Genomic DNA, 12,139 nt, shown 5'->3' with positions numbered 1-12,139 from the left:
CTAATAAATCAGTTATTCGTTTGGCTGTTTTTAAAATAAAGTTTCAAACGTAATCTAAACATTAAATTCACCGTACGGGAATGCTTTCTAGATGAAAATTTGGCAAGGTAGACCATAATAGTAAAATGCACCGCCATATATCAAGTTTCAGTGCTATATAAAAGCCATTACATAAAAACAGGCTAAAATCAACGCAGACTGTGTCTTGGAACCAGATCGCTGATAAGTGAGAAAAGAGCGATTAGGGTTTTGAATCAAAAGTTACTTTGTAGCACTGATGTAGCAAACCCGGACTGAACCATTATCATCGCAGCGGGGGTGGCCGATTCATTCAGTATTTGCCTCAAACTCTCATTATGATGTTGTAACTTTTTTTCAGCGTTTAATAATGGTAAAAAATGACAAAACCTGGTAGTTTACACATTTTTTATACTATGCTGCTTAGTCATATGCTACTTATAGGATGTATTGTGCATTTTATTCTAGAGAAATAACATGGTGTGTTCCCCTCTTCCATCCAGTTCTCTTTAGTGTTTGCCAATGTTGGAGGTGTTACTGGGGTCTGGCCCTGGACAAAGGTAAAAATACCCGTCAATTATTGCCACTTTGTTGTCCAATGGTCTCTGAAGTATTCGGCACGCTGTCGCCAGCCTGTATATGATGTTAGGATTGACCGAAATTCCCCAGACTTTCATGGAAGATGGGGCGGTGTGGAGATGCTAGCAAGAGGGGTACTCGGCCGTTCAGCCATGATGAGCCTCCACCGGCTAAACAAGCGAAACGGGAGGTGGCTTGATGAAATATATTAATGTGGAGAAATCACACTAACGCGCTCGTGACAGCACACGCGCTTGCCCAATTAGTTAGTGCGTTTTTAGGGGCTGACATTTGCAGGAAATGCCGTTTTCTTGCTGGCATCGTTAGCTCCCAGCTAAGCCACACACGAAGCTGTGATATAGGGTTTAGGGGTTGCAGGCAGCCCTGAAGCACTGACAGTTCTCCACCTCGTAGATTTATAAAACAGTGGCGCCTCTGGGTTGCTGTTTAGCACAGACAGTATTTGTTTAAGTAGCTGTTGTGTTGCATAAAAAAGGCATGGAAGATTGTGACCCATTGTATCTAACTGCACGCGAGATGCACAGTTAACTCGCACAGGAAGATTAAGGATACATGCAGTTTATTGAGGTATTGAGCCAGAATAAATGATGCATTTGACATTTAGAAAGTAGATACATTCCTTTTACGTGAGTACTTTTGTGTCCACACGTCGCCTGATGAAATCTGTAATCATGGACTCATGAAAACAATCGATAATGAAAGCATTACATGAAAACTGTCTCATTAATGTGTGTAAATAGAAAATGCTTTTTCTCTACTAAAGGAAACACTGGTTTCTAGCGAAATTGTCCATCCTTTGGATGAACCAGGATCAAAGCCAGCATCCCCTGAAATGTCCATGTGCAAGAGGCTGAATTTTTCCACTGTCATGTGGTTCAACTGTGTTCAACCTTTTTTGCTCTGATCTCTTGGGACGTGAAAGTAATATCTTACATTCCCACTTTCTGCCTGTGTGATCCAGCATGAGGGCCATTTTGTGCCTCTAACTATTTTATACAAATATCTACCTAGTCTACATTGTTCTTGAAGGACACATTGTAGCTTATTGTGTTACAGTACAGACTGCAGGCTGTGACCTGTGTGTAACAGCATCCACCAATAATATGACATGCATGTCACAAAAGATAGAGAAGTTGAATTTGCAGAGAATTGGCAAACCATCTCTGCTGATGTTAATCCCTGTCGTCTTATTGCAGTTGTACACACCTCTTCTTAGAAATAAATTGTGACTGAATGTCCATTGTCTTGTTTGTATTACAATCACAGCTTTCCTCCTTTTTTTGCATAGTGTTTGGCAGCAGTAACACGAGTAAAGCGCCTTCAAATAAAGGGTCATTGTCTGGGTGTATTAGCTGCCAGTGGATCAGAATGTGAGATAGGCCTAGAGCTGCTCAGTTTGAGTCTGCACTCTAGGCTTAGCACACAGAATTGGTCAAGTGACAGTGAAGAGCTTTAAATTGTACAAAAAGGAGTTTTGAATTATATATTTGCATGTGTGTGTAGACTTTTACATTGACACTTAATAGACATAATTTGTGAGCTGATTTTTAACTTAGACTTTGCAGAGTACTTTTCATGACTTTTGTCTATTAGTTAAAAGGAAATTATTTAATTGTTGTCTGGTTTCAGGAATAGAGCATGGCTCAAGTGAAAGTACAGACCGCAGCACCCCTGGCTGGTCCTGGCCTCTCCCCTAGTGTTACCCCAACGGCCATGGCCAGCCCAGGATCCCTGGGTCTGCAGCCCTCCGTTAATGGCACAGGCCCGGCCCCCACACCCGTCTGCCCTGCTCCTGCGGTCGGATATGGGGACGCCCCTGTGTCTGCCACGCCACCAGGTAGCAACCTTAAAGACTATGGTATTTCATCAGAAGGAAAATGTTATTATTGCCATAATAAAATTTCTTCATCATCTTTTAATTAAAATTTACACTAGGTGATTTAAAGACCAGTGTTGAAAACATTGGTTATTTATTGAGGGAACATTGTACTTCCCTCAGTTGTTAGATGGATCAATCATGGCTAGATGGTACTACTATTGATTTAAGCTATAAGAATGGCTTCAAGATAATAATTTTATAATGAAAAGGTTGACCTGAAAGTACTAAGAGTCTAACATTAAGGTCTCCCACTCTTGTTTGCTTCACAAACAAGACATAATTATTCATGCATATAGTTCTGTTTCTGCTTCAGTTACCATGTTTCTCAGAATATTGTGTCCTGCTGCATTTTGTAAAAGGCCCGCCCCAGGAGAACATGGCAAACCCTAAAGAGAAAACTCCAATGTGCTTGGTGAATGAGTTAGCCCGTTTCAACAGGATCCAACCACAGTACAAGCTCCTCAACGAGAGAGGCCCTGCACATGCCAAGGTGAGATATTACAGTAGTTCTAATCGTGCAACCTCAAATCAAGAAAGTTATTATTCACTTATACTTTTATTTTCTTGCAGACAGAGTGAACCCATGATATTTTCTATTTTTTTTCCTTGACTTTATTTCATTAACATGTCTATTTTTGCATTCCCAGCCTACAACTTTCCCAAAAAGAAATATTTTAGAGCTAGTTATAAAATAATAAAATAATGATTATAATCATGATTTGCTACAAAAACAACATCCACAAAAAGCTGAGTATTGGTGGCACAAAGATGAGCAGCATGAAATGAATGGGAAAGGGTAACCCATTGTTTCCAATCCCACAGATGGCACTTTATAAATAACAAAGGCTCATCCAGATTTTTATTAGAAACAAGTAAAAAAATCCAGGATCTATGATGGTATGAGGTTGTATTGTTGCTTTTAACAATGCAGATTTATGGTATGGTGGTGTTAGCATTAATGTAATAAAAGAAAAAGCCTTAGATTATCCAACAACAAATGCTCCTATGCATTTTTTTAAAAAAATAAAGCACTTTACATTCAGCACACTTTACAAATACACAGCTGAGTTAGAACTGGGTACAGATGCTGTACTGGCCTGCAGTGAACAGTTCTGGCCTCTCTCTATGAGAGAATATGTGGAGAATTTTAAAAGTGAAAGATATTAAAATGACAAATGTGTAATATTGCAAATCTTATGTATTTCAGGAAGAATGGGGGGAAGGAGGATAGCATCTGAAGCATTATTTGGCATCCATAATGTCAGATTGTCTTTCAAGTGTTCTGGGAAGGAATAACAACATTAAAAACTGAAAGGCTTTACAGGGCTGCTTGTATTTTTTTTCTCTGTTGGAATATGTTGCAGTCCTGAAATGCAAAAATGAATTAATTTAATAAATAATAAATATTAAGTGGTAAATAAACAAACAAACATCAGTAAAAGTTCAGTTTTTTTTTTTTTGTTTCTTTTTTTGCATGCTTGGCCTTGTTTCTCAATGTATCCGGAAAAATATTGTAGCTGTCGGACAACATGTCTCCCTGTGGGTGTCACTGTTCCAGATCTTCACAGTGCAGCTGACTCTTGGGGAGCAGGTGTGGGAGGCAGAGGGCACCAGCATTAAGAAGGCCCAGCACTCCACTGCTGCCAAAGCACTGGCTGAGAGTGTCCTTCCCAGGCCAGCACCCCGCTCTCCTAAAGTTGACATCAACAGCAACCCAGGTACAGTAGCTGTCAAAGTACACACCAGTCAAGAATTATTTTAAACCCATCTTTCACTTATGAAACAAATTCAGGCTTGTTTCCTATCAGCATTATTTTCAGTGCAGGAAAATATTTTTTCAACTCAGATATTTTAAAATTATAGAAATTGTTCAGAATGCATACACTAATGCATGTAAGGTCAATATTTTCTGTTTTCCAAGCTTCCCTATCAGAGGCTAACTATAGCAGCAAGTGGTCTTGTTATTTAGTTTTTATTTTTTGCAAGATATTGACCTTTCAGAATATGAAAAAAAAAGATATGTATTATATTTGTAAACATATATGGACTTTTTCAGGTTTAAACTTCAACGATTTGTTATGCAACTTCCTTGTATTTGTATTGCATGTGTTTGGTCCTATGTTTGTTTTGTGCACAGCCAATTCACATTTAAAAGCTGTTTTCTTTGGACCATGATAATCATGTAAAATCAATGGAATTGTATGCACAGATATTTGTTAGTTGCTTTGGAGATATGCAGCAACTAACTTTGCACTTCTCACTTTAGCTTAATAATACGAGATGTCAGTGTAAAGCACAAACATGCATACTGTGGATTTATTGCATTGATAAAAAAGTCAAAATATCCACTGCAAAAAATAAATTGTCCACTGAAAAATAGCTACACAAACTGCTTGAATCTACAATTAGTCAGTTAAACAGTTTATTTATTTAGTTAGTTCTACATGCATTAATGCAGTAGAAACATTTTAACCAGAGCCACAGTTGATGTTTTATCCTTTGTAGTTGGATCACTTCATACAAAAGAATTTTAAAAGAAAATTATTGGTATGGCTGTGTAGTTAGTCAAGATCTTTTGTTTGATCCTTTTGGAAAACGTATGAGGTTAAGGAAAGATTGTAGGATAAATTCAGAAGTTGACAGCGCCTCATAGAGAATCTGGCGGGAATCTTTACAGAAGTGTTCAATAAAAATAAAAACAAAAAAGAATCTGTCTTCTTTCCCTTTCACCATTATGACCCTGCCCTCTAGCAGATTTATGCTCTTACATCTTGTTTTTATAGAAATCCATGCCCTTTGCCTCCTTGTATGTTCTAGTCTGTTTGAGGACATGATCATTTTCCGTCTCAATCACAGTCAGTTTACTTTTTTTTTTTTAAATTTCGTGAAAACTTTCCTGTGTTTAATTGGGTTAAGAATCCCATTAACATTTAGAGAAATAAAATTAACTCTGATGCACGAATTAAAAAAAAAAAAAATCACATACAGTATAATACTTCTACAGATGTGTATTGATGCATTTTTATGTTAAATCTTATTTTACCGTATTTATTTAATCTTTTCTTTAACATAGTAACATATTTATTTCCTGTTTATCATTGTGGCAAACATGGTAATTACAATGTATGCATATGTATCAGATATAGTGTATTTATTTTTCAGTGAGTGGCAGTATATGGTTCATTAATGTCCACTCAAGTGGCTAATTACAAATATACCATCTTCACTCATGCATATACTAGAAGACAGTAATGGATTATATGCATGAAAGGGTTAACCAAATGGCATTTGCACATTTGGCTTTAACATTAAGTATTGGATTAATTAAATAATTTTCTCCTGCTTTCAACATGATAGTAGCATAACACAGTAGAACAAGATTTGTCCTACAGCGAAAGGAAAGTTGTCCTTCTGGAGTCTCTTGTTAGTGGGTGGAGGGAATGAAATTTCCATAGATGGTCCTGGCTCCTGACCCTCCCCAGTGGTGGTGGATAGATATGTCCAACATTACTGATGATGCTCCTCCATTCAATCTGTGATTTCAACAGGAAAAAATACGCCTGTCTTCCAGCCATTTCACTCGTAGCTCAGGTGCACTTTTTAAGGCTGAAGTAGTCGTTTGTATTCTTTTAGCTTTTCTCTCAAACATTTCTGTTTCCTCACTTGTTGCCATGGAAACACCTCCCATAGTTTTTTTCAGAGTCAAACTGTAGCTTGTAATGTTTACTTAAATGTCTTGCGCCCTCATCTTCACCACCCTGTCAGTTATGGTAGCAGTCATTCTCTCTGTGCTTCTGTAGTACCTTGTAGACTGCTAAAGAAGGAGGCTGTAAATGATAGTTGAAATAGGCTTAACGTTTATTTAAAACTTGAATTTTACTTCCCTAGGCCAAGTCTTTGACTTGTAAATGTAATATATTTATCACAATGGATCTTCGGGAAGGTCTTGGGGTGGTTTAGAGTTCAACTGGCACGTGGGATTCGGAATGGCATGCGTTCTGGTTAGGAAATTTCCTTTTAAGTAGTTTAACAACAAAGTCCATCATCAGGGCGCCATCCCTTCCACTAAATCAATTGCTGTTTTTCCTCAGTCATTTTTGTTCAGCTAGCCAGCTTAGCGAGCTGTCTTGAATCACCTTCCTGGAAGCTATATGAAAATTTGCTTTGGTAAACTCTATCCTCTGTAGTCCCCCTCCTGCCCTCATTCCTGCCTGTTCAGACCTATCATCTAAAATTTTTTAGTGTTGGGGAGATGAATCAGAGCAATTAGTTTATGTGTATGCACAGAGCAATACTTCTCATCAATAAATATTTTTATTTATTTATTTATTTATTTGAGCGGGACAGTGCGTGTTAATGAACAGACAGGCTTATACAGCATGAATGTAAACATACCGGATTATAGCAAATGCTAATTTCCATCCGTTGTCCCGGGGATTTGGGGGGAATGGGAGAACAATATAATATAGAAACAATTTGTATTTACAAACTAATATAAAAAATACACGTTCTTATATCTAAAACAGTACATTCACATGCACAATTACCAACACTCATACTTAACCAAATTCAATATCACTACATACTTACACCTGCACAGTACTTACACATACACAATTACAAACACTCATACTTATCAAAGCTCAAGATCACTACATTCTTACAGAGCCCTTCAGAGTTTTGCTTATTGTACGTTACAGTGTATGTTACATGTGGGTACACTCCTGATTCGACCAAAGCCAGGTTTTTAACTGGGCTTTAAATGAGTTATATGTAGGACATTCTCTTAATGTTTGTGGTAGATTATTTCATAGCTTTCCACCTTGGACAGATAACACACCCTGACCAAAAGAGGTGCGTCTGTGTGGGAAATATGTAAAAGATCTGTCAAAATGAATACCACCTGTTTTTGTTTTATCTCCCTTACTGTCTGTGGCACTGTGGTAGTGAAGCTCCTTACAGCCGGTTCTTAATGGGAACAAATTCCAGCGAGAGAAGCTGTGATATTAGTGGCTCATGCATGAGGCATATAAAAATGCTTGACAATTTTGTGGTTGAATGCAAAAATCCTTGGTTTGAGAGGTTTACTGGATATGGTTCATTGTGCTACTTGATTCTAAAACAATTTTTGTTAGTGCTCATCTTGATTTTGACATATTTTTTCCATCTAAATGCACCCTCACTTCTACAGGCAGTATAACACCCACAGTAGAGCTGAATGGTCTGGCCATGAAGAGAGGGGAACCAGCTATCTACAGGCCTTTGGACCCCAAGCCTATGCCTAACTACAGAGCAAATTACAACTTCAGAGGGATGTTCAACCAAAGGTGAGCATCTAAATCATAAACTATCTAGTCGCTTCATTTCAGTTTTCAAACTGTGTAGCTGTGGCTTGTTATGCAAGCAATGAGGGTGAGTAATGATGAATTTTAAGAATGTGAAGATTTTTTTCTAAGTTAAAATTAGGCCTATTTTGTGACTTCTAAAAGCAAGCCCAATTCTAAACTCTTGTTAAAAAGTTGTCAGCGTAGGAAAATGTTGTTTCTAAAGAGCTTTGAAATTAAGGGGGCAAATAATTTAAACACAGAGGAGTAAAGATGATCTTTAATATTCATTCAGCTTAGTGTGGACATGCTGTGGATGCTCTGTGGATTACCTCAAGATGCATTCAGTGGCTCGGATGTGTGTCACATGTGGCTCTTCTATCCATGTGGTCTGACAGAGAAATGTGCTACCCATGTGGTTTTTCTTTGCAACCACTTTCCTTTTATTTTCTTTTATTTATTTATTTTTTTGGGATGGAGCAATCCCATTTCCAAAACTTATTAGAGATTCCTCAGTTGCAGCAAATATGCCTGAAGGAAAAACTACTGAGGCCTGTGCTTAAATCCAAGTATGCTGAAGTACACCAAGTTGGTTTAGAGTTAATAATTACATAAGTATTCTGTAAACTGTAAAAGATAAAATAACACAAGGCATAAATGCAATGTTTGATATATAAAGTTTAATCTCACAGGTTCGTTCATCTTCCAGTTTTACTATGTTTGTATAATATGGACAGAATCGTAATTTTGTTTTATTTATATCTTTTATATATATATAAAGCTTACAACTTATTATTAAACATGCTAACTCTAGTCTTCATCAAGGCTTGTTTGCCTCCTTGTCAACTGACATTGAAAAGTCCCTCCAGATGGCAGTGTTACTTCATTGTAGAAGTCCCATCAGCCTGCTTTTCTAGGGTGATTGAGCACCCATTTTGTTGCCTTTAAGATCGGAATGTGCTGGATTTGTACAATTTTATTTATACATTATTCTCTGTTCTGTAATCTGAAGAATTATTTAGCAGGGTTTTCATTATTGATGCACTAAACGTATAAAGATGTAACTGAAAATCCTGTATTTCATGTATTTCTGTTTGGCTCACACTGGTCCTGTATTAGATGATTCTGCTGATAAATATGTGATATTTATTTATAAAGTGTGAATATGTTGCCAGAAAATCGTTAACTCAGTGGTACTGTTGGACAACTTAGTGTAGTCAGCAGACAGTCTAGCATCTGGCTCACATCTTTTACCATTTGATCCATGCAGGAGCAAACAGGGGGAGAAAGATAAATGTCTTTGGGGTGGCGGAGAAAATCTGTTTTCCAGTATCCGTCTGTCAATGTCATATGTCATAGAGGCGAGTTTCTAAAAAGGGACAGGCAGTATCTATCCCTTATGGTTTGTTTGGCAGTCACGTTTCACTTTGTTAGAGAGCCAGAGAGACGGCTTAGAGGATGTGTGTCTCAAACAGAAGAGGTGTATATTGCTCCAAGGTCATTTATGTTTTTATAAGGTCTCTTTCTTTCAGTGTGGATGAGCCCTGGATTAATGAAAGTGAGACCTTCTGAATATGAATTCTCTTAATCAGATGACTAAGTATGTCGGAGAGTGACAGGCCATATCCACAATCTGTCACCTAAACGACGCTGCAGGGAAACGAAGGTTTCCACAAACCTATGTCCTTACCTATTATGATGAATAAGAGTGATCCAGAGTCATGTTGATGGAAAATCAGACCATTAAAAGGGCAGCCTGGCTCTGATCCATCAGTGCTCTAATCACCACCAAGACCAGTATTGATTCATTCAGAAAGTGCCCCGTAGAGAAAATACTGCAATAATATGAAACGTGCATTTATCAGCGTCTTAATGAATCTTATTTATGGCGAAGGACCTGAACATAATTCTTTACAATCCAAGTCCATGTTTAAATCAGCAATTCATCTATGCCATCATCCAGAAGTGACCACACCATTGTTCGCTGAGGACGAACAATGGTGTTCTTCTTCTGTTTCTGCTGTGAAAAATGTGGAAACTCAGCCGAAAACAATTAACAAAAACCATCACTGAATCAGTCAAATATTTGTGATATCAGGAAATCTGATTACGTCAACCGTCTTCATGGACAACCCCCAACTTCTGTGTTATCACTGGAACACCTGATTCCAATGAGTCATGCAGGGCTCCTCCACGGCGCTCCCAGCTTTCCTCCTGCTGCTCTGCTCTCAAGGGGGGCGGGGGCGGGGGCGCCTGCATCCTGCATTTTGTCAGAGCTGGAATTTGGATAGGACTTTCCCTGTTAAAGCAAAGCTGAAGTCGCCCACCTCCTCCCAGTCCTTCATTTGGTTATGACAGTAACATTATATCAGCTGTGACATTTCCTCCTGTGGTGATTGTCTGATACCAAACTGTCCGTTACTGCTTTCTCTGTAGGAAACGGTGAGAAGGAATGGTTCACCTGTGCTGCAGTGAAATCCCTGCATGCACAATGTTGTATTGGACGGTTTAATGTTCTCCTATGTGGAGAGGAGGAAGATGAACTCCTATTTGATTTTGATTTTCTAAGGCTAAAAGCTATTAGTGACAAGTTAACACCCCATGAGCACTTTATTTTCACTCAGTGGATTTTGAACCTTAGAGATTTTACTGGTGTAAGCTACACAGACCAGGGGTCTCATTTATAAAACATTGTGTAGGAGCTATACTAAAAGTGTACGTACACCCAAAAGCAGAAAATGGCATACGGCCAAACCAGCTAAGCAGGACATGATTGTTGCATATTAAGAACCCTGCTGGTCAATAAGAAAAACATGGCAAAAAACAGACAAATAGAAGTGCCCATGGGTGAGGTGGAGGCAAGTAAAGAAATGTTGTCCGGCTGGAGTCACAAAGTGCCCGTGGGCGAAGTGGGTGCAGGTAAAGAAATGTTGTTCGGCCGAAGTTCGGTGGAGTCACAAATAAAAGAAAATGCTGTGAGTGCAACCTGTTGTGTGGTGCAGTCTGTCAGTGTGACTAACAGAACTGTAGCAAAAATAAAGAAGAAGCGTTCCAGACCTCCGCCAAGACATTGTAATTTTTATTTATTTATTTTTCCCAATGACTGTGGGCATTATTTTTCAGTTAGAAGCTGTAATGGCAAAATTATTCCATAGTAAACAAATCTTTTAAAAAAAAATCCTGGATCCAGACGGTGATCCGGATTACCCCCCAAATCCAATCACTTGTTGAAAAAAATTGAAAATGTAAACAAAATCCATCCATAACTTTTTGAGTTATGTTGCTAACAGACAAACCAGCGCCTCCGAATACATGACATCCGCCTTGGCAGAGCTAATAAAAAAGAAGTGGTCAGACCTAAAGATGGAGACAAAAAAAAACAACAGCAAAAAAAAAAAAAGAGACTTGCCTCCCACCATCAGAGTGTGTCTGCAACTGAAGGAGGAAGATCACACCTGAGCTTACACACTGGACCAAAAAAATGCAGGAGGCAGACACTGACTTGACAAGACTACAGGTGAACCCGCTAAAACTCTGTAACATATTTTATATCATGGCAGTGTAAACTTTTTTATACACATGAAGAGAAAACATCAGGCTGATGTGCCACATCCTTCAGTTCTTCCGCAGTGGGGGGCAGGAGGTGGTGAGGACAAGGAGTTCCCGACCCGACGAGGAAGATGTAGTTGCCGGGCTCCGGCTGTCCCCAGCACTAGCAAGTCCGGTGCGCATGGCGCATCTGGGTGGTCAGGTTCTGACCCAAGCTTTACTCCGAACACATTAATGTCAGAGCTGATGAACTTAATGAAATTAGAGCTGTGATGTGCAACAATGTGACAGTTCTGTGTGACACATCTAATAGATTAAAAGATCTTTAAAAATGAACTGTTGCATTGTTGTCATCTCAAACGCTGCATTACATCCTTTCAGATCCTTGCTCCTGTTTAAAGCCTTCCGGTTGGGGAGGGGGCTGTGGGTCACAGTTCTCATACTGGGCAGGATTAGGCTAGGGGGGGAAGACTGTTTGCTTCCCACCTTCCCACTCCCACCTTTAACTGCAATTCACCACCTGCATCATGGATTTTCCCCATCTCCAAAATGTCCGTACGCATGGGTCAGAGTTTACATAGAGGTGCGCACATTTTCCCGTCACATTTGTTTTTATAGATCACAACTTTTGTGTGGAACACCACTTTCAGGCTCCATTTTGCTTGTATGCCTCAGTTATAAATGAGACCCCAGAACTGTGACAAAAGACCTACATACTATCCATAAGGTTTGGCTTTTTCACCCCTAGTTCTACAGAGTGATTTTTGCC

The 12,139-nt window shown here is 38.9% G+C and overlaps 1 protein-coding gene across 1 annotated transcript in view; it reads left to right on the top strand.

Annotated features, from left to right (window-relative positions):
- Window positions 1-505: 505 nt before the first annotated feature.
- stau2 (staufen double-stranded RNA binding protein 2) overlaps window positions 506-12,139 on the top strand; it is a 104,561-nt gene continuing 92,927 nt past the window's right edge. Inside the window, exons 1-5 of the mRNA XM_041969016.1 lie at window positions 506-578; window positions 2,248-2,455; window positions 2,857-2,987; window positions 4,056-4,215; window positions 7,689-7,824. Of these exons, the coding sequence (XP_041824950.1) occupies window positions 2,257-2,455; window positions 2,857-2,987; window positions 4,056-4,215; window positions 7,689-7,824 (626 nt within the window). The 5' untranslated portion in view covers window positions 506-578; window positions 2,248-2,256. The remainder of the gene's footprint in view (window positions 579-2,247; window positions 2,456-2,856; window positions 2,988-4,055; window positions 4,216-7,688; window positions 7,825-12,139) is intronic.

The sequence above is a fragment of the Melanotaenia boesemani genome, chromosome 18, assembly GCF_017639745.1.
Source record: "Melanotaenia boesemani isolate fMelBoe1 chromosome 18, fMelBoe1.pri, whole genome shotgun sequence".
Taxonomy (NCBI): domain Eukaryota; kingdom Metazoa; phylum Chordata; class Actinopteri; order Atheriniformes; family Melanotaeniidae; genus Melanotaenia; species Melanotaenia boesemani.
This window is presented reverse-complemented; position numbering and strand designations above follow the sequence as displayed.